This window comes from Leiobunum rupestre, chromosome 8 (genome assembly GCF_980474605.1).
Source record: "Leiobunum rupestre chromosome 8, qqLeiRupe1.1.hap1, whole genome shotgun sequence".
NCBI classification, from domain to species: Eukaryota; Metazoa; Arthropoda; class Arachnida; order Opiliones; family Sclerosomatidae; genus Leiobunum; species Leiobunum rupestre.
The window spans coordinates 38,511,833-38,535,914 of NC_143391.1; the positions used below are offsets into that span (position 1 = coordinate 38,511,833).

Below are 24,082 nucleotides of genomic sequence, written 5' to 3' on the forward strand. Positions count from 1 at the left end.
TTCACATTAGCAGTATAGGAATTTTAATATTCAATAGGTAGTTAAGTTAGCTTAGAGCAACGTCTGCCGCCCTTTTATATACATGTAGCTCGTTAAATTTAATATAGTAATATATTACAAAAGTTTTCAATGTATTTCAATAGTTCCATTTTTAAAACTAGATATTCTTTACAATTTTACTAACAGATCTTAGTTTGGTATGTACGCTCGTAGATATCACGTGACAGACGAGTAGATATATTTCACACCACTTCCAATAGAGAACGCTTGCGAAGCGTTGCCATTTGGAAACAAAGGGTTTTAGCATTGAGTGTGTCGTCCTTTATTGGTCTAAGAACAAATCGACCCTACGATTCCGAGGATCGAATCGATCGATCGTTTTAGGCGATAATTCAAAATAACAATCGAAAAAGTCGCCGATCAGCTCAGGAACCAAAAATTTTGCGACCTCCTATTGAATTTTTGGTTTCAACTATCGAAACCTCCTATGAGAGTCCACTTCCTGTTTTTCCTCCAACGTTCCTAACTTTCTCCTAGAAATAGGAGGAAAACTCCTAACTTGGCCACACTGGGGGTGAGACACTAAAATCTGGTGTAAATTGAGAGAGATGGCAAACTCTGGAACAGCCATGGGTGCAAAAATATTAAGCTACGACACTGCTTGACCTTGTTGCCCGCCGATCATCTCAACACAGTCATTTCCCCTAAGTAGAAATAAATACATTATTTCTAGGACTATGGATCGAATATAGTGTATAATTACGAAGACCTTGTGGGGCCCTAGGCCCAAACTAGTTTTGGTGACCCCTTTCAGTGACGAGCGAGCGAGGCGCTCCTGCAAATTATAATTGACAAATGGATGGAAAATATAATTTCAATGTAGACTTTGCGGATATTTTAGTGACGTTACATGGTATCGAAAAATGTGGACGCATTTACTAAAATTAATCCAGAAAAAAAATATTTTGTGAAAAGTAAATGATAATATTTTTGTACTTTTAATTTTTTCGAAACCACTTGGTGCCCCTTGTAGGCTTGGTGCCCTAGGCCCAGGCCTATTCGGCCTATTGGGTAATCCAACCCTGTGGATCGAATCTAGAAAAGATCGAAATATGTGTGAGGGGAAAAAGAGCCCTTTTGAAATTAGACGTATTATAAGCGGGCAATACATAAGCTAATGGAGTAGAAGACGCGAAAAAATGTAAAAGGAAATCTTGGAGAATGCCGGCCTTTGAAAGGAGAAGTAACTCGCTCTTTTTCGCTTCGTCGTTTATCACTTCATCCTCGAAACAAACAGCGCACCCGAGCCGGCTCCAGAGACAATACTTCAACGTCGTTTGGGAAAGAAAAGATTTCGACTATCGGTTGAACGCTCCCCGATATATCCCGTCCAGGAGGCAGAGGAGAAAGCGCCAGAGCAAAGGCCTATTAATAATCAGCAGTCAGAGGAGAAATTTGGCTCGGGGTCAGGTGCGGACGAAAGCATTGATGGACGAACCGCGGCAGAGCCGACAAAATGATGAATCTCGTTCTTAGGGGGCCAGGATGCAGGGAGTAGAACCTCTCTCGATCAGATTCGTACCAATTATATCGACGATTAAGAGCCTATTTAGGTAGACTGAGAACGTACTGATTATCTATTTGACAGCCCTAAGCTGTTCGGAGACTCACCGCTATACCAACCGTTTAAATTCAGTCCCAACCAAAGTGTCCACATCAAAATCGGACGTACACAGCTTGGCGGCAGAACAAAGGTATTCACCTACTAGCTACTACCTAAACTCTTCTCTCTAACGGATACTCTACATTTTCCCACTCGCGCAGCGTCATCTAGTTTCGGAATTTTTAATTTTATTGGTATCGACGAGTTAAATTTAATTATGAACTCGTGCAACTTCAATAAAAGCCGAATTTAACTACTTAATTAAATTAATCAAATGTACAAACTAGGTCGCTATTTATGATTAATTAAATTAATTATAAATGGCAATTAGTTTTATAGATTCCCAACTATCATGTCAAGAAAAATATTTTAAATTAAGTTCCCCGTCAGATGTCGTTACTGTTTCGATATGAATAGCGATTTTAAGTCTCCCCAACGTTGCACATCTCGCTTCTCTAAACGTTTAGACTCGTACGTTCTCAGTAGCCTAAATACGTTCTGTCACGGATCTATAAGTTCTTAAAGGCCTGACCCGAATTAACACCTTAATGGCCCTTCCGAAATCCAAATGCAAGAAGGGACAAAAAAAACGGCATCGAATTCGCGACCGGTCAATGGAAATAATTTGGTTTTAGGCGGATCCTCCGCGTTTTCTCTTTTTCGAGATTTTAAGGGGTTTGAAATTAGCATAATCTTCCAAGGGTCATTTCATTCCTTTTCTGCCCTGAAAACATAAATTGTAGATGGCGCTGATCCAAAACCCCGATCTCCTCTATTATTATTACGCTCTCAAATTATGATTCGGGTAATTTGCCTTTTGTTACGCGATGGAGCAGAAGAAAGACTAGAGGCGATGGAAAAATACACCACTTCGGTAATATAGTGTGCGCAAGCGCAGTTACTGTAGCGACATCTACTATCAGAAAAGAGATTCGCTTACTATGTAATTTCATGTTTTCCTGTTTCTATGATACGAAGCGTAAGATCTGCTTAGTAGCGTATTTAGAAGAAAATCTACTTCAATATTGGTAATTTAAGGATTAAATGTAAGAATTATCCTATAAAATAATTTACTGAGAGCTATTTATAGAGTGACTTCATCAGAAAGAAAAATCGCCCCCTAGCGAGGCGCTGTCATATGCTACGTGAGACGAGAGAGCGAGTGAAACCCTCTATACAGAGTGTTTCAGAAGCTTATGCAAACATTTTAAGGAGTAGTAGGGGGTGAGTTGAGAAGTATGCCTGTTTTTTCCCCATTGTCCTACGATGAGTTAAAAGAACGCCAGAGAGCTTCAAAGTGTGGCCGACTAGCCCCTGGAAGTAGGCTGCAATAAGCGTAAAACCAAGCAGCAGGGACTGTAAATATTGTTCAAGTTACCTTTTTACGCTGGTTGCCTCGATTTGTTTACAAAGTCCTTTTTACCTCTCCGAGGGGACTTTGTACCCTAGGAGGGGTTATACAACCACCGTGTCTGTCTGTCTGTCTGTGGGTCTGTCTGTCAGGCCTGCGAACGCGTTCGCATTTTCGGGGCAAAGGGTAATCACTGCGTACGCAGTTTCTTAGAATCAGGGAAAAGGTTTTTCCAAAAGCGCCCTCTTTTTGTCATTGGGTGTATTAGTATAATTTTTTAATCGGCCGGGATTCGAACCCGAGCCCTTTTGAACGACAGGTGAGCGTTCTACCGCAGAACCACGGATACAGTTACGCTTCACTGAAAACGAAGCACTCTAGCAACTGTTAAATTACATGGTAATGTCTATGAGGTAAGATCTTAAAAATCGTAGCTGTAAATTAACCAATATACAGTGTGTCTTAATTTGATCGCTATAGGAATTTTACTCAAAAACTATATTACCTAGAAATGTGAAATTTTCAGAATGTACTCTATCGGGGACGGTCGTTGTTATTTGGAAATTTCTGCAAAATCATGACATTTTTCACGGTTTTGGAATTTTTATTTTTTAACGCTAGGTGGTAGACAAAAACAGCCAATGAACAAGTTGTAGAGCATACTCGAAAACTTTAAATGGAATTTATAGGTTAAATTGTCACTGAGATATTAGGTCATGAAAAATAACAAGTTGGTAGTAGGTGGCACCAGTCTTTTCACAACTAATTTAAAAAGAAACCTATCTAAATTGTAATGTTTGTATGACTGCTTAAAATGAACGTTTTTTAAAACCAATTTTGTTTTGGTAATTAATGTTGAGAAAAAAAATTCCGAAAGTGTTACAAAAATTACAAATGTAGCAGTCTTATACTAAATGAGGTTCAATAATTCCACCATCCGCTTCTACACACATTCGTGCGCGATAGAGCATATTTTGAAATGAGCCACGGACCATAGCTGGAGTTAGGAGTCGAAACGCTGCAAATAATTCTCTGGCGCAAGTCTTCTTCGCTAGTGACTGCGGCGTCTTATAAACTTCCTCCTTCACGAATCCCCACAGGGAAAAGTCCAGCGGTGTCAAATCTGGGAACCTAGCAGGTCATCGCACTGGACCGTTCCTTCCAATCCAACGCCCAGGGATCTAGATGTTAAGGAATTGTACCACACCTCTTTGCTGGTGAGGAGGCGGACCGTCATGCTGGAACCAAAGGTGTGGGATGTCGATGAAAGGTACATGTTCCAACGCTTTTGCAACTTCATTTTTTACGAAGGTCAAGAAGCTATCCCCACTAAGCCGATTCGGTAGAAAAAAGGTTTAATTACGCGGTCTCCTAATAGACCCGCCCAGACTTTGAAGCGAAATTGGACCTGATTGTGGTGAGGAAATCCCCAGTGCTGATTTTCATAGCTCCGAAGGTGGTTGTTCTGTCTGTTAAACGGCACTCATCGGACACGAAGAGCAAACGGAGGAAATTTTCATTTGCATCGGCCATGGTACTGAGCCAGTTGCAAAATTCCAATATAAGTTGCCTATCACCATCGTGAAGTGCTTGGTGGAGCATGGCACGGTATTGTTGAATGTTATGGTGGTCAAGGTCACTCCAGACATAATACTTTGACAATTCCAAATTGGAGCATGCCATTCTTTTACTTGCTCGAGGGTAGGCGACAAAGTAGGCGATGACTGTGTCTTCCATATTATTGTTATGGTGTCCCCGTCCGCGGAATCTAGTATTCGCGTTGCCATCATCTTCACGGATAATAGTGTGGTGATCTGGTCAACTGCCAGCATAGAACATTTGAAATAACTGACTTACTAGACGTGCGTTTCCATGACCATCACCGTAATATAACTCTACCATCTTGGACCGCTGTTCACGGCTATAACGAGGCACACTTAATTACTGAAGTGAGATAATGATTTTAATATCGGTGACTCCGAATTTTTAATAAATTAAAGGTGGCCGGGAGTAGTGGCTCACTCCTGTAATCCCAGGCGTCCGGGAGGCAGAGTTTGTGGATGGCCGTGTGAGGACGACCACCAATCCCCCAACGGGTGGTCGGCATACTTCCGCCACGGGTGTCCCCGCCCCTGTCCCCGCCCCTGTCCCCACGTATCCCCCCGTTGGCGTGGCCGTTACACATATCTCGCCCTGACTAATCAGTTATTGAGTGCTGGTGTCTAGGGCCTTGGGTCGCCACCGATGTGTGGATGTCAAAAAAAAAAATACATAAAAGGAAACCTAAATTTAAATGCAAAAAAAATCTTTTGGGAAATTCAGTTGGCGTAAATTAGACATTTTTGTAGACCTCTTACAACCTCCTTTTTTTTAAAAAAAAATTTGTAACACTTTCGGAAATGGTTTTTTCTCTAAAAATTAATTACTAATAAAAAAAATAAGTTTAAAAACGTTAATTTTTGCAGTCATACAAACATTACAATTTAGATAGGTTTCTTTTTAAATTCGTTGTGAAAAGACTGGTGCCACCTACTACCAACTTGTTATTTTTCATGACCTAATATCTCAGTGACAATTTAACCTATAAATTCCATTTAAAGTTTTCGAGTATGCTCTACAACTTGTTCATTGGCTGTTTTCGTCTACCACCTAGCGTTAAAAAATAAAAATTCTAAAACCGTGAAAAATGTCATGATTTTGCAGAAATTTCCAAATAGCAACGACCGTCCCCGATAGAGTACATCCTGAAAATTTAGCATTTTTATGTAATATAGGTTTTGAGCAAAATGCCTGGGGCGATCAAATTTAAACAGAGATAAAATTTCACCAATACATTTATAGTTAAAGTCGTTACATAATAGTTAAAGTGCCAAGCTTTATTCAGTAGCATTATTTTGAAAATAAAACGTGCTAATAACCTGTTAACACTATCTTGTGTATATATTTTCGAATATTTTGATGGGAGCTTCTACATCTTTAGTTTAGTCCGATTAATTCTGTTCTTCGCAAGTCCTTTAGTACCAAATTCGTTTCAAAGTAACAAATTGCGAATTGGCTCGTTCGAAGCTCTGACGGTGCTATATATTTTAAAGTGGTTTTATCATGAATTTTTAAAGCTTGACTTTTTTACTTCTGAGAGGAAGCGGCGCCCTCTTCTGAGACCAGCGTCCGTAACCATAGCGACTCCTATACTCGAAGTCACTGTTACTTTGAACCACTACCAAAGGCAGGGATTTTTATGTTATGAAATTAGAGTTAGGTGAAATTTATTGTCTGTCACTAATATGAAGTAAGAGCTTGAAAGGGCTAGTAAAAAATTAGTATTTTTATAAAAATATTTTTCCACTTAAAAATTGAATTTAAAGTACCTCAACCACCGTCAACCGTAAAGATACCCGCTTCTACATTTAATAGATCACGGCAACTCTGTTTTAAAAGATTTTACAACTAAAGACTAATGATTGGACAGAAAAATTTGGCGTTTTCTAAGTAAATTAACACGATGATTTTTCCACTTTAGCTTGATCGAGGATACATGCGCATTTAAAAACGGAGGAGGACTAAAGCCGGGTTTTCATGGACGCTTGTAGCTTGAAACGAAAAGATTGAGATTTTTCCATTTTGTGGGAAGCGTATACTTTATTTTATATTTCGCGCTCAAGCTGCAAGGAAAGCGCTTCGCGTTTTCACGATGCAAGATATTTCTAGCGTGCCGTTTGAGCTGGCGGCTGCCGCGTTAAATAAATATGGCGGCTCCGAATCGCTGACGTCTTTTGATTAAGAAAAAAATGTTATTACTTAAACTTTTAGTAAATATTAAGGCCAAAAACAATAAAAGAAGGTGTAAAACAAAACGATGGTAGGTGCACCCTATTTACATAATTTTGCTCAACTCTATAAATGCAACATTCACTGCATCTCTGTCTCGGTGTTCTTTTAATTTTCGGTTCCAAATTATTGGGTTATCCTTTACATGGCTTATAAAATTGTTCTTCACTTCTATTTCCCTTTGTTGTTTTCTCTTCTTTTTCTATTTATTTTTGTTGCTTTTTGGTTAATTTGGTTGTGGTTGAACTCATTGTTATTTGTTTCGAACAGCGTACAATAGTGTGATAAGCCTCGGTACCAACACTAGCACATACTACATAACCATTGGCTGGCTGAAGTCACATGGACCGACGTCACGCGCGAAATTTTCTCTTGGGCGTAAAAATATCTAGTTGGTTTTGATCGGCGCTAGAAGCGTGTTCCAATCTATTTTCACACGCGCACGCTCCAAGTGCAAAACACAAGCGTTCTTGAAAACAGAAGCGATTGCAGCGTGAGCGCGAACTTTAAACTATTTCTTGCTCAAGCCAAACTTTTTAAAGCTAAAAGCGTCCATGAAAACCCGGCTTTAAGGCCATTTAATGATCAGATAATGAAGCTATTCGGACGTTTATTAATGTTAAATGTCAACTACTTTAGTTGTCTCACGTAGCATTGATTTGACATATAGCAGTACCGCATGTTTTACAATAAGAAAGCTAGAGTTTCAATTCCCTTTTTACCTCTTCGAGGGGGCAAAGTTTAAAGGGTGGCAAAACCACCGTGTGACGGTGAACGTTAACGGATGAATTTGCGGTCGGGTTGGGTGCGGTTGTTTTTTTGGTTAACGCTCACCGTCGCGACGGTTTCAACTCGTTTTTTATTGGAGAATTTGTTATTGTAATGTTTATGTGAAGTGTGGAATTATTGAGTTTGTGTTATGGCGGTTGTGGGTGATGAATTTATTTTTATGTATGGGTGTTTTCTCTCCTACTTCTTCTTATTGACTTTTGGGACGGACCCAATGCTGAGGGTTACGGTAAACGTCTCAACGTTCAAATGGCAGGGTTTCCACCATTTGTTTACGGTATTCGTCTTAGTATCAAATTGAGATTGCATCGAGCGGGATTCGAACCCGAGTCCTCCTGTATGACAGGAAGACGTTCTACCACAGAACCACCGACACATACTACGCTTCATTGAAAATTATAAACTCAGCTTAGCGGAAGAGTATATTAATACTTTTTAAAGTCTAAATTTTTACGTATGAAATTTTAGCGCAGTCAGCAGAGATAAGATGGTTAACGGGTAGAACCCGTGGGTGGTCCACTTAGTTAGTTTTTGTAATTTATTTACGGGTTTTCTTATCGACTTAGATATAGCTGTATTAATGTGGTGGCGTTGGTTTAACGTTTATTGATATACGAGCTGTCGTTTAGTCAAGTGGCTTTCTGTGCTTTGTTAATGGTAAGGTTTTTGCTTCTTGTTTTGTTTTGCTTACTTAACTCGTAACTTCATAATTTATTTTACGTGTTTTCTTATTGGCTTTAAATGTGTGATACATTTTCATTAATGTGGTTACGTTGGTTTTATTTATTTTTCTTCTTCCGAGGAGAGGTATATTTTGGCAAGCTTGCCAACTTGTTAAGTTTTCTACGGTGGCTCTGAGGGTAGGGTAAGATTTTTGTTTTGATTTATGCATATCGATTAATAACAATAAAAAAAGAGTAATGCGTCAGCCTAATGAAGAAAAACTAGTGGATGTGGTTTTGAATTTATCTCATAAGTTACGTATCTCTCGACTTGATGGACTTTTTATCTTAGGTCTAGACTAACAAAATGGCGCTAATGTTATTAGCGATTAAGATATACATCCAAACGAAAATAATAATTTTGGAGCATTGAAATGCATTTGGTAGTTAAAATTTGTTTTTTATATAAATGGGAAACCAAAAATAAACTTCAACCACGGACGCAGCAAGACGTCCTCTAAACAAACGGCCGTGTTTTACATTTCAAAGCAATCAAAGGAATAAATTCTGGTTGTCAAAACAATCAATGGAATAAATTCTGGTTGTCAAAACAATCAATGGAATAAATTCTGGTTGTCAAAACAATCAATGGAATAAATTCTGGTTGTCAAAGCAATCAATGGAATAAATTCTGGTTGTCAAAACAATCAATGGAATAAATTCTGGTTGTCAAAACAATCAATGGAATAAATTCTGGTTGTCAAAGCAATCAATGGAATAAATTCTGGTTGTCAAAACAATCAATGGAATAAATTCTGGTTGTCAAAACAATCAATGGAATAAATTCTGGTTGTCAAAGCAATCAATGGAAAAAATTCTGGTTGTCAAAACAATCAATGGAATAAATTCTGGTTGTCAAAACAATCAATGGAATAAATTCTGGTTGTCAAAGCAATCAATGGAATAAATTCTGGTTGTCAAAACAATCAATGGAATAAATTCTGGTTGTCAAAACAATCAATGGAATAAGTTCTGGTTGTCAAAACAATCAATGGAATAAGTTCTGGTTGTCAAAACAATCAATGGAATAAATTATTGTTGTCAAAATGATAAATGGAATAAATTATTGTTGTCAAGACTACCACTGGAATAAATACTCGTTATCAAGACTACCAATAAAATAAATACTCGTTATCAAGACTACCAATAAAATAAATACTCGTTATCAAGACTACCAATAAAATAAATACTCGTTATCAAGACTACCAATAAAATAAATACTCGTTATCAAGACTACCAATAAAATAAATACTTTTTATCAAAACTACCAATAAATAAATACTTTTTATCAAAACTACCAATAAATAAATACTTTTTATCAAAACTACCTATGAAGTTTGTTGTCAAGACTATCAATGAATCATAGACAAGACTACCAAGAAATTAATTACTCTTTGTCTAGACTACCGGTGGGATAATTTTTTGCCATCTGCTTAGATGACCTCTAGCTTAGTGACGCCACTAGTGTGCACAACTTTTTGGCTCTTCATTAGGGTCTTATTCAACTTAGAAAACGAAATTTGAAAAAGCTCCATGTCTCCCCTTTCAACAACAAAAAGCGGACTAAAAAATGGCATTTTTCTTTTTCCCTACTTACGGGATTCCGGCGGCAACGCCAAAGCAATAATAAAGTTTCGCCGAAAACGTTAGCCAGACGCGCAACTCGTACCTGGGCGTCATAATCTCCGCAACCGAACCGAGATTTAGAAGATTCCGAGCCAGAAATGAGATTGCGAAGTTTTAAAGGCTACGCAACGACTTTTTCTTTTCAATTTGTTTTTTTTCGTTTCTCTTTTGTATCCGGTGGCTCGAAGGAGAGGAGCGATACTCTGGCGCGATGCGAGAAACGAGAAAAAATGACCGTTAGCAGCGTCATAAATTTGGAAGATATGAAAGGGCGCGTTTCGGTTCGCTCTATTTGGTTTCGCGTATACGGGTGCATCTATTATGGATCCAGACACCAACATTCGGGCAGCTCGCGAATAAATGAAATTGCTCGTTTTGGGATACGGGCAGGAAAACGAAAACTTTTGAGAAACTCTCGTACGTACAAAATTCATTCGGACTACGTTTTTGGTCTGGCGCGTCATAGATGGCGCCGCGGCAATTATATTCTGATAAAGGGACGACTTTCATAAACTCGGAGCTATTCCTTCCGCGTTGAGTTTGCAAGTTCTCTCCCCACTGGTTTAAGGAGTTTTTCCCGGAGGTCTTCGGTTTCCCCTTCCACAAATTTATGTTGAGATTAACGGTAATAGTGAGTGTAGGGAGATGTTGGTGCGCGTGGCACGAAGAGATGCCCACCACCCTCCTACGCGTTGTAACCCGGCCACCTGTTTAAAGGCATAAGTCGCTAGATGACTTTGGCCTAAGGTGCTGCCTTGGGTATTAGCCCAGCTGATTATTATTATTTATTATTAATAGCTAGCCTAGCTTTGCAGCTTTAACAAAAATGTAGTTCTTTCTCTATCACATTTCAATTATTACTTTGGTAGTGCAAATAATAGACAGTTTATTTTCTACAAAATTTCATATAAAAACCGCGCCATGCCGACGCCACCGTTAAATTCTGGTTCTACGCTTCCGCCGACAAAAAAGTCGTCGCACGCCGATCGCACCGCCGCCGATGGACAATCAAGTTACTTTTTCGGAGAGAACCCCGGGAGAAGAATACCTCGTTAGTTCTAACGCGGGCCCCTAGGCTGCACGGGCCCGGTAATATGTACCGGATTCCCCTCTCTCTTGTTGGGCCTGGGTAGAGTCACGTAGCGGCCCACGTGAGAAGCTGATTAAGTGCTAAGCAGACGCTTTTGCGTTCTAAAATAACACATCGTCCACTTCGAAGCCGAAAGTCCACCAGTTTATCTGAATCTAGTGTTGTCCACTACGTGGCTCTATGTAAATTGAAAGGGTTAATTGGACAGCATTATCTTAATTTAAAATCACTATTGAAGCGATTGCGCGATAACCAAAGACCCTTCTATGAAATCAGCTACAAGTGCTTTCCCCCTTTGAAGCATGATGCTTGTGAAAGTTTGGACATATTTTCGACGAAGATAAAATTATTTATCTGGCAAACCTGTGGTCAGTTTCGAAAAAAATGGCTAGAAATACCTCCAAAAATATAAAATGTCTGGTCCACACAAAGACCGAAAATAAGTTAAAGTGAAGAAACCAAAGAATCATGACATTTGCAAGTCCCACAATCTTGGTCGAATAGTATTTGTGAAATGTGTGGCCGGTTTTGCTGGTATTTTATAGAAGAAATACCATAATTCTATAACTACATTCCATAAGTGTGTCAATTAGTCGAAACAAATACTGATAAGCGCCTCTATTGAGAGAAATACGCACTTGAAAAGGAATTATTACGCCTACGCCTCGGCACTCTGTAAAAAACGACCCGTAAGAACTCGACGAGAGTTGTCAATCCCTAGTTTTGTTACAATTTATACTGTCGTTGGTGAAGTAGGTTACCTGTAGAAAAATTGGCACTGCAAGAAAAGGACGCGTCGTACTTACCAGGTTTATGTTATTTACGCCTAAGGTAATAACTTAAAAGAACTGTTATTTTTGTATAACAATAGTACATTTGGCATTGAACATTAATTGTGATTGCTAATGGCAGCTGTGTCGGCACAGTTAATTAACACTGATATGCAAGACCAAGAACGTATTTAAGTTACTGAGTACCTAGGAGTAACAAACACAGCACCCCACACAAGGAGAACGCAACCCGTCAAAAGTCGTGCAATTTCTTGTGTACAGTTCTCATTGGTTAGAAGAGGAAAATTCGGATATTGTCTTCCCCCTGCCCGTAAAATGTTCAGCGTAAAGGCTCGTCCAATGAAATTTGTACACAACACTGCGTTAGCGTGTTTAAAGGTTAGCTGTGTCCCCTTGTGTTTGTTGCTCCTAGCTGAGTACGTACAAGTGAACCGTTTTGGGAAATAAGTACTATACCGTCGTTTGTAAGTGTTTTTTTCTCGACGTAATAGTTGATCATCTACCAACTAGTTTTATTATTTATGAAGATTTAAAATTTATACAGCTAAATTTAACTTTAATAAAAGATGCGCGAACTAAATTAAAGGTTAAATTTAACTATTCTGGTAACTAATGATAGGGGTTTTTTCGAAAGATTAAAAAACCGATTTTACGACGGATACTAGATGTCAGAAAAAAGGTAGAGAGAGGAGCGTAGGTGGTAGACCATGCATCATGCAGACGAGTCAGTCTCCGGTTTGAAGGGGGTCTTTTGTGGAGGGATGCGCTCTTGACGTCACTAGCTGCCGAGTGAGAGCGAAAGGGAAAGGAGGATGCAAGCTTGGATCGGTTAGGCGCTACGAAAAAAAGAGGGGGACCCTCAACTCGACATCTTGTGACGTAGAACGCGCCTACGCAGTTACTGTTTTCTCTCTCTTAGGCTGGTTTTAATTAGGATAAAAACGCCACGACGGTGAACGTTGACGCGACAAATTCCCGTTAGGCCTAATGCAATATGTTTGCGTCGACTCTCACCGTTGCGTTGTGGCGTTTTTAGACTAGTGAAAACCAGCCTTTAGTCGAAATAAGTGACAGGTCCCTTGATGCTAGTGGGCCTGGAATTCGTAATTGAGTACTTTAAAGGGAAAAGAGCATGGATTATGAAATTAAAATTTTATTTAAAATTTATTAAAATTTTCAAGTAAAATTTTTATTTGACAATCCAAGCACTTCGTTTCTTAAAGTACTGAATTATCTTGATAGCGAGAGCCTTAATGATTTGGGTTAAAACTTCTTCCGCGTTGAGTTTGCAAGTTTTCTCCCCCACTGGTTAAAGGGGTTTTTCTTAAAATTCTTTGGTTTTCTCTTTCCATATAAACTTGTTCGGGTTAACGGTAGGGAGCTGTTGGCTCGCGTAGCATGAAGGGCTTGCCACCACCATCCTACGCATTGTAACCCTACCACCTGAATTAAAGGCATGATAAGTCGCTAGATGACTCAATTGGACCTAAGATGGTGCCTTGGGTATTAGCTTTGCTGATTATTATTTAAGTTGACGTTCTCAGTAAATACATTCTTGATAGTAAATTTTAAAACGGCGTGGTCGAAAATAAGTAATGAGACATTCCGAATAAGAAGAGTAAGTGAAGTCTCTTACCTCCGAAGAAGTGAGATAGATGCGGGAATCGGTACTATCCACGGATGCTTGTTGCAAAAGATTGGACGCCACGTCGTTAAGGAGGCCGCCCCCAGAGCGAGACGAGGTCAAACTGGACGACAAATGACGTCCACCTGACGACGAACCCGGCAGAGGCAAGGTGCTGCATTTGCTGTACGTAAAAGTGGGCCCTGCGGATTGCCACAGCCAAAGAACATCCAATTATTTCATTAGCATACCAAACATTTTCACAAACGCGATTTAACATTTAAGCCTCTAAATTATTTGTACGCGAAACAAATTCGGGTTGGACGAAATCAGAAGTAATTGAACAGGAGTTATTAAAATAGGGCGGTACCACGGATTTATGTGAAAGTTAATAAAAATAGTAAGTGAAAACAGACTAGATTGAATTTGTTAACTTTTGGCTCGGCTGACTAAAGTAAAATATATTGCCTTATCCATGAAAATTTGAGGATTTTTTTGTTAAAAATGCACAACGGAATTGCGAATTTTTTAGGAAAAATATTAGGTCGAAAACCCGCTCGGTTGAAGTAGTAAACTTTTTATCTCTACTGACTAAATGAAAATGTATTTCTTACATTTACGAGCCTTTGAGGTTCAAAGAAAGATAATTAAATGTATATAAATATATACAAATCTTTCAGATTCTATTCCTTTCACAAGAACCAACAATTTTGCAAAACACTGAAAAAGTACTGTTCAGACTATGCAATTTTATTGGTACCAAATTGGTTGTTCATATCCGATATACAAATTAATTGGTTACCCTACGCTGTTCACACTTTTCAACCAAACAACGAGTTTATATTCAATTTTTGTGGGTCTGCTATAGTGTTTCCTATATGAAATTTAGACATTAGGTTTAGCTTGTCAAAATTATTTATGTTTGCTATAGCAATATTATATAGTAAGCAGACGATGGGTCAAATGTTTCAATGTTCCGGGGTCAGTGACGTTACGGAAAAATTTAATATCATTGGTTGAATTTCAAATAGAACTTTGTATATCTCAAACAAATTATACACAAAAAAATCGGTCACCTAACCGAAAAACGTTGCGTGTGGGTCCACCAAAAAGTGTACCAACGTTTGCTGTTCACACTGCTTAATTCATTGCCAATTAGTTGGACATGTTTGGTGGTCAAACTGATTGGCCTTTAAAAGTTGTATAGTCTGAACGACCCTTTAGCCAATACGGGTGGCAAACAGCGGCGTAGCCAGGGGGGGCACAGCGGGCACATGCCCCCCCTCGAAACGTATGGTCGTACGTACAAATATTTTTATTTTTAACTTTTTTTTCAACGGTGTGCCTCCCCCCCCCCCCCCCCCGAAACAAAATCCTGGCTACGCTACTGGTCACAAACCGAGTTGCTCCGCAACAAAAAAGTTAAAAATTTTAACCCCTGTGAATCGACTTTACTCGTAATTAAAATACCTTTACTACTCCAAAATATATCAGTTTACATTTAAAAAGGTGGTCAAAGTTAGGATAAAAGGATGTGTTGGGAAAACGTTCGATTTAGTTATTTGGAGCTAAGCTTCGATGAGAAAAATGATTGTTCTTGAAAACTTATCCAAAAAAAGCGTTTATGTGGCCAACATGTGAGAACATTTTTCTTCATTCACACATAGCAACTCGGCTTTTAATGATTTTTGAACAATGATTGGCAAAAATGTTGGTTCATGTGAATAGGAAATACCATTTGAAGTGAAAAGAGGGGGTACATTTAAAAGCATCTTTAAAATATGAAAATAGCGAAGACTTTCTATAAAATTAAATACGCATCTATAGAATGTCTAAGGTTAACAATGTTCTAGATAAAGATTCATTAATTTTTATATAGAAAACATCTCGAAAATTATCGGTTTATTCAATATCTTTAGAAAAGTTACTCTATTATATAAAAATATCTATAGAAAAAAATTCAAATCTCTAGGGTTTTTTTAATATCTGTAGAAAAATTACGATACTCTATAGAGTGCTCTGTATATATTTCCATAAAAAATACCTCGAAATATTTAAGTGCTTTCAAGGTCTTTCGAGAAAATAAATTTTCGTAATTCCATCTCGCCAAAAGTATGATTTCAATTCACATTTAATTACATTTTAAAATTTCGGTTGCATCTGGAACTGGGCTGGGCTGTCACTCTATTCATCCATTTTTTTTTCGTTCAGCGAACATTCGAGGCCAAGATTCAGTCGCCCATTGATTATTTGGAAAACAGGTCGTGCGGGGCAGTCGCCGACTGCATAGGGGCTCCCTACCCTCTATAAATGTATGACTGCGTGTTGCGGATGTTCGTCGGATCGATACTAAAGAGGCGAAGAGGTGCTACGCCCACCCTCTTCGCAATTCGCCTCCGACTTCATTCAAGAGTACAATTTCAACTCTTCAAACTCAAAAATTAGCGGGACACAGCTCAAGAAAAGAACAGAATCCGAAGTCACGTAATTAGTTCGTTCTGGCAGAGGAAGATGGCGGCACTGCTTTAATGTTTATATGGGGGGGGGGAAATGGCCCGAAGGCTTAGGTCCCTTAATTTTCGTGCCGCTTTGATAATCGACTCTAATTATCCTTTAAAGTTGACGTAGCGGCCAACGCGATAAGTTTATTAGATACTTACATTTTCAGACCAAGCTTATAAAATCGGATTAAATCAACCAAAGTTTATTTTACACACATATTTTAGTATTCGAAATGAAGTGTGGTTTTCTTAACGGAGTTTATAAGAATCGTATGAAAAAGTATAAGCAGCTACGCAAACGATTTACAAGTTACAAAATTTTTAGTTAGCTAAGTGGCTCTTTGTTAAACGACACGTCTAAAATTTGGACCCGGGTTCAGAAACAGCTGCTGCCTGCCTGCAGGTCGAGAATCTAAAACGTATTCATCGACGTTATTTAGCATTCGACCGAATTGTTATTGTTGACCACAAATTGATCTTTCATTTTCGCAGAAAGAAAAACCGTTTTCGACATGTAATCAATATTTATTATTGGTCAAGCGGTTTTAATTCAACTTTTTAGGACATTTAATGAAAAATAAACCTAATAAATTTTATTTATTTGTAAAATTAATGAAAATAACGAGTTTTTTTTTAAATTAGAGCAGAATGAACACTAAATTATTCGTCTAACAAGTAACGTAAGCATAAATTCATCTAGTGGGAGCAGTGGTCAAACTATTTGAGAACTATAGAGGGGTCGAACAGTGGTGTGTCATTTAGTACAGTCAAAGCCCTAATTCGGGGGCTTAGACGAAATACCCCCTACGAAGGTAGTGCACGATTTTAATTTCAACACCATGATTTCAAATACTCCATGGACCAGAAATCTTTAACTGTAGACTGAAATGTTTTCGAGATGGTAGGAGTGGCTTATAACGGAAGACCCGCCACCTTGCGTTAAGTCACTTCAAAGTATTGATGAAATTTTGACGTTGTGACGGTAAGCCCCAACCCAAATTCTCATTCGCAGATATTCCGTGAAAATACGCGCTTGTTCCTCTAGATATGATTTCGTTCTCGAATACTCTTCCACAAGGGCATATCTTTCTTTCTTTAGGCTGCAACTGCACTCGGAGTAATCATAGTGCAGTTTGGGTTATTTAGAGCAGACCCTCGAGATAATCGCGTTTTACATTGTAGACGGAATTAGTAGAACGTTTTGGGATAATTAAATAGTGTGATTCAATCAAAACTGAAGGGACATCGTCAATGTGGGCGAAGTTAATAAGTGCGATTAGCCCAAAACTGAAGGGACATCGTCATTATGGGCGGAGTTAATAAGTGCGATTAGCCCAAAACTGAAGGGACATAGTCATTATGGGCGGAGTTAATAAGGTCATTATGGGCGGAGTTAATAAGTGCGATTAGCCAAAACCTGAAGGGACATCGTCATTGTGGGCTTAGTTAATAAGTGCGATTCGCCAAAACCTGAAGGGACATCGTCATTATGGGCGGAGATAATAAGCGTCGCCCAAACTGAAGGGACATCGTCATTATGGGCGGAGTTAATAAGTGCGATTAGCCAAAACCTGAAGGGACATCGACATTGTGGGATTAATTAATAAGTGCGATTCGCCCAAAACTGAAGGGACATCGTCATTATGGGCGGAGTTAATACGTGCGATTAGCCCAAAACCTGAAGGGACATCGTCATTATGGTTGTAATTAATAAGTGCGGTTCGCCCAAAAATGAAGGGACATCGTCATTGCCGGCGGAGTTAATAAGCGCGATTCGCCAAAACCTTAAGGGACATCGTCATTATAGTAGTAATTAATAAGTGCAGTTCGCCCAAAAATGAAGGGACATTGTCATTGTGGGCGGAGTTAATTAGCGCGATTCGCCCAAACTGAAGGGACATCGTCATTATGGGCGGAGTTAATAAGAGCGATTCGCCAAAACCTGAAGAGACATTCTCATCATGGGCGAAAATATTAAGTGCGATTTGCACAAAATGGAAGTGACATCATGAATCTGGGCAGAGCTAAGTAATGCGATTCGCCCAAATGTCAAATGTGCGTATTAAAACGCTGGACTGGTTCAAGTCGTAAACGCCAGTTATTTTTGCGTTCTTAAAGCGGAAGGTTAAAAATACAAGCATGCGACAATAACAAAGCCAAGCACAACGAAAAGAGGCAAAACCACACTGAAAACCAATAAACCAACCATGACAATAATACAGACAACTTGAACGGGGGCGGGGTTTACACTCTGGTTGTGGCAATGGTTCAAATGTGAGGGAAGAGGACTTGTGTTTGGAATACGACCAAAGGACGCGGTTAAAAAGTAGACCGGTTTTTTGAAACCCAGTTAACAACTTACTGATCTATCTCAGCTCACGAAAAATTTAGAAATTAAGCTGGGTTGGGATATTTACAAAATAAATGTATTTTAGAAAATCAGCGGTAGCCTACAAAGGTATGGGGAAATTAATATTTCTTACTGCGATACATATTATATACTTCTAGTTACAAGTCATCAGGAATCACTAGTAATTAGCCTTAAATGAAGAGAGAGAGTTTCGATTAAGGTGCTCGAATGGTGAATAGTTATTTTAAATACCTTTTCCATAAAACAACTAAAAAATATCTTTAGCGTATTCAAAGTATTTCCTTAGAAACGTTTAGTAGGGGTTGTAACAAATATAAATGTGATGTCAAAGTCACAAATCACACACGTTAATTTAGACATTATTAATACCGCTATCTCAATTAATTTAAAACTATAATTAAAGTGACTAGTTAATGGACACAAGGGCGTTTGAATTTAACCTAGTTTATCACGCGAACTCGGGAAATAACGCTGAAGATGTTCTAGAATATGATTAGTCGGATCAGCTATCACGAGGTAAGGAAAAGTAGGAGAGACTCGATATTTTCACAGATTTTACAAACGTTGGTCAAGTTGTAAGGAAAGGGCTAAGCCGGGCGATTTTTTAAAAGCGGTCCTGATAGTGATGAAGGAGAGGAAGCGGTGTATCTTGGACTAACGAACACCGGGAAGTTACGAAGTCACTGAATTTCCTAACAAACGCTTATTGCCCTCTATGGCAAAAAATTGGCGTAACAGTGACTGTGTATGTGCGAACGGCCATGTTTAAAAATGGCCTACCCCCATTTTGGATTTCAAAGTGCTTCGGTAATATTGAAACCCAAAATTTAGCACTATACAGGGGCGGATTAACCCTTTCTGCGCTTCTAGGCACAGAATTTTTTGGCTCGCCTTGGCATTGTCTAAAGGGTTGGTCAGCTAAGTAGGGGCGTATCGGTTTTTAATAAATTAATAAATAAATATATTTTAGTTTCCTAAAACGTTGATGGTCTTTTTCTACCTTTTCGGCGTTGTTTTAAGTAGGGCCAGTCAAGTACTTCGACGGTCGACCATGGGGTTTTATCAGAGGTTTGGCGCCCCTAGAAAAATGCCGCCCTATTAACGTGCCTACTCTGCCTAATGGTTAATACGCCCCCGGCACTATAGTTACCTAGCTTCTGTTAAACCTAATGACAGAAATGATAACTTAGGTGATCCAACATAAATATGGAAATTAATATTTCATTCAAAAAATAGGGAGTCGCTAGCTAGCTGGATAGCACATGTGCGGTGTAAGTTACGTATTCTTTCACCGTTAGAAGGATAGTGCGTTTGTACGTTTCATCTTTGAGGAATAAATCCTGCAGGTGTAGCGAACGAGTGGAAAGTTTGGTTTCATTAGCGGCTGACACCCACCCATAGAATTACGGTTACTTTCACCTAACGCCATCTTTAAGCGATGGAGGTAACTAAGACAAAATAAGAATAAGCATAGAGATGGCACCAGGTGAATATATCGCAGACTCCGCGGGAGGGGCTTCAGCGACAACTGGCGAAACCGAATGGCTCACCCCTTCGCTATACTCCCGCATTCTTTGTCCCCGCTAGGTTTTGGGGGAGTCATAACGTCCTGTATTAATTAGTCCAAGGATGGATATATAGAGAGAGAATAGTGCGTGGTGTGTTAGTGCTGTGTTTGTCTTTGGTTTTTGGACCTACTTGTATGGGAAGAGGAAGAGGAGAGAACATATCCACGACGGCCTTCGCCCTGTTTCAACGCTGTCTCCTCCCGTTTGATGGCTTCCAATTCCACGTGCACCTCTCGCATTAACGCCACTGCGGACACCATTTCCAGTCACGAGCAGCCGGAGTGACGGACGGACGGACGGACGGGTCAGAGAGAGAGAGATAGAGAGAGATAGAGGAGGAAAGGTAGAGGTAAAGGATCGTTACAATTCAGATCAAATTCCGGTCGTGTCAGACAGAGAGCGGAAGAAGGGAGTACGATGATAATCATAATCATAATAAAATTATAAAATATAACGCAAAATAAAAGTTTATATTAAAAATTCGTGGATAAATTATATACAAAACAAAATAGAGAATGCGCGTATAGACTTTGTTTCGCGACAAAATGTAGGCGCAGCCATTTTGAACAAACTCTAACCGCCAATAATGCTATAATATTCAATTAAAAGTAGGCGGGATGTTGACAAAATTACAAGGTCAATCTTGTATTTTTTTAATATAGTTAAGGTACACTAACAAGGAGACGACCCGAGGTGTAACACACCGATTTTGTTCAAACTCGGGGATTTGGTAGACCTTCATGTCACTTGAAAAACCTTAAAGGGAAATGTCTCCATAGGCAACCGTTTTGCCATGGCAACCAAAAATGTTTTTCACAACACAAAACGGAAATTTTTCTATTCAAAATAACACGGGAATCTGACCAATTTTAAAGGTACCATAATGAAAAAGTTCGAAATTGATTAAAAGTTTTACATGGGGGTACCATTAAAATTGGTCAGATTCCCATGTTATATTCAATGGGAAAATTTCCATTTTGTGTTGTCAAAAACATATTTGGTTGCCATGGCAAAACGGTTGCCTATGGAGACATTTCCCTTTAGGGTTTTTCAAGTAACATGAAGGTCTACCAAATCCCCGAGTTTGAACAAAATCGGTGCGTTACACCAAAGATAATTTAAACTCGTACCCTAGATTCGAAATCACTCTCTCGCGCGTTTCCAATAGCGTTTACCCACTTCCCGCCGGAACTCAGAAAAAATTCGCTCCATGGTTTGCGCCTTACCGCAACCACGGCCAACTTCGATCACGCGCTGCTGCGCTATATAGCTAGGCAGCGCGTGATCGAAATTAGCCGTGTCGCAACCGATGGAGCCCGATTTTTCTGAGGTCACGTGCCGGAAACCGTCAATGAGAAAGCTCTCAGTATTCGAATCTAGGGTACCGAGGGTCGTCTCCTTGTAAGTGATGAGAGTATTTTTTTAAATGTAGCAATATTATGCACGAAATATTTACGCAATTAACGAGATATCGTTATTTCAAGGTATACAATGTTGTGTTAAAAAATTTATACCGATAAAAGAGGAAGTTTTGCATTAAAATTTAAAATCGGGTGAACCGTTCGCCTATAATTTGTGTACCAAACTAAGTCTATAAGTACGATACTACGAGAAGAAAATGTTTCGAAATTGGGGGAAAGGTGGCGGGGGCAATAATTGTAACAAATATATACAAAGAAGAAATGACTAAGACTGGGAGAAGGGTTTGAAGCATTTTTCTTTGCAAAACAATATGAAATATAATTTAAAACGATATTTGGGTTTTAAAATAACGCGGAAAAAAGAAGGGGTGTAAAAAAAAAACAAGAAAGTATTTTCAGTCAACCCTCGTTCTTCATCACAGCACATTGCGATATATGAAAAAATAGCTTATATTGGCAAAGTAACATGTAAATGTAATTGACGGCTTTAAAATTTTAACTTATTTTTGCATTTAAGGGTCGAAAAAGCGAGTAAATATAAATTTATTGCGCAAGACATGTAAAAAGTCATTTCAAATACGGACAATCTTCAAATTTTTAGCGTACGAAATAAATTAAACAATTTCGGTAGAAAAAAAATGTTATTTTTTAGAGATGGTATAAAAGGGGACCCGATGTAAATAAGGTATCTCATACGTGTGAGGTCTCCATTTTCTTTCTTTCGTCTTTGCTAGGCTAACAACTAAGGCACCACCCTAGGCCCAAGTCATCTAGAGACATTTAATGCCTTTATCCCCGGTAGCCGGGTTAAATTGCGTAGGAGGGTGGTGGCAAGCCCTTCGTGCCACACGAGCCATCAGCTCCCTACACTCACTACCGAAAATTATTTTGAAAACTGAAGAGAATAACATTCCCAGTATACACTTCAGTATTCGAAATTTTGTTAGGACGTCGTTGTTTAGTTTTTAACTCTTTCACCCCCGTTCTCAATTTGCTGGCGTTAACAAAGGTACGAAATATAATTTACGGGAAAAGACTTCTCACAGAGATAATGTTATCTACTTCTGGAGTAACGAAATTTCATATTAGAGAAAGCGACTCGAGTACGGTAGGGAAACTGGAACCAAACTATACTTTTTTAGGGCGCGTGTTTATCTAGAACGTTGCGTATATTACAATCTTAAGATTATCGACTGACTTCCTGCGAAATGTTGGCAGAGACTCAGCTTGGATTCATTATACGAAAAGGAAGCGCGGTTGGGGAACAAAAAAAATGAAAAGCGGAAGTGGCTTTCACAAACTTCTCTTCCGGAAAAGGGCGGGTCTTCCGCGAACAGGTTAAAAAAAGAAGCAAAACTGATGGAAACTGCCAAGCTGATCAAAAAAGTCACAAATAATTTTTAACATTCCCCCTCCACTCGCGTGTCACTAATTTATTTACCCTATGAACCGCGGGAGGTAGTGAAGTAGATATTTTGTAAGTTAGAAGTAATTGAACTTCCAACAATAGGGTGGGTAGTAAATGTTTCTGGATTCGGTAGAGACTTCCAGATGTATATTTTTCGAAAAAACTAAATAATCTTAGAAATCCAGTTCTAATAAAATGACTTTCAAATGTTATAAAGTAGAAAAACAATTTTCTGTATCTAATGGGTTTTTCGAAATTATTTAATAATTCTTATGATAAATTGTAATATTTCGAATATTAATTTGTAGAATTTCATATGATTTTTAATATTTCCTATAATTCTTAATATTTCATATAATTTTTAATATATCATATTTTTTAATACTTCATATAATTTTTAATATCATTTATATTTCGAATTTTAATTTGTAATTTTTCGAATTACAATTTTTACAATTTGTAATATTTCGAATTATAACTTGTAATATTTCGAATTATACTTGTATTATTTCGAATTATAACTTGTAATATTTCGAATTATAACTTGTATTATTTCGAATTATAACTTGTAATATTTCGAATTATAACTTGTAATATTTCGAATTATAACTTGTAATATTTCGAATTGTAACTTCTATTATTTCGAATTATAACTTGTATTATTTCGAATTATTTCTTGTATTATTTCGAATTATAACTTGTATTATTTCGAATTAAAACTTGTATTATTTCGAATTAAAACTTGTATTATTTCGAATTAAAACTTGCATTATTTCGAATTACAATTTGTAATATTTCGAATAAAAATTTGTAATTTTTCGAATAAAAATTTGTAATATTCCGAATTACAATTTGTAATATTTCGAATTACAATTTATAATATTTCGAATTAAAATTTGTAATATTTCAAATTACAATTTGTAATATTTCGAATTACAATTCGTAATATTTCGAATTACAATTTATAATATTTCGAATTACAATTTGTAATATTTCGAATTACAATTTGTAATATTTCGAATTACAATTTGTAATATTTCAAATTACAATTTATAATATTTCGAATTAAAATTTGTAATATTCCGAATTACAATTTGTAATATTTCGAATTACAATTTGTAAAATTTCGAATTAAAATTTGTAATATTCCGAATTACAATTTGTAATATTTCGAATTAATATTTGTAATAATTCGAATTACAATTTGTAAAATTTCGAATTAAAATTTGTAATACTCCGAATTACAATTTGTAATATTTCAAATTACAATTTGTAATATTTCGAATTCCAATTTGTAAAATTTCGAATTAAAATTTGTAATATTCCGAA

At 37.9% G+C, this 24,082-nt stretch overlaps 1 protein-coding gene across 9 annotated transcripts in view; it reads right to left on the reverse strand.

The window, feature by feature from the left end:
* sif (guanine nucleotide exchange factor still life) overlaps positions 1 to 24,082 on the reverse strand; it is a 165,027-nt gene that overhangs the window by 75,869 nt on the left and 65,076 nt on the right. For 8 of the 9 annotated variants that reach the window (XM_090156550.1, XM_090156551.1, XM_090156555.1 and 5 more), the window contains exons 7-8: positions 20,055 to 20,171; positions 13,497 to 13,687 (exon numbers count right to left, since the gene is read on the reverse strand). In XM_090156550.1, coding sequence (XP_090012676.1) covers positions 13,497 to 13,687; positions 20,055 to 20,171 — 308 coding nt within the window. The remainder of the gene's footprint in view (positions 1 to 13,496; positions 13,688 to 20,054; positions 20,172 to 24,082) is intronic. The other variant, XM_090156556.1, reaches the window with a different exon arrangement.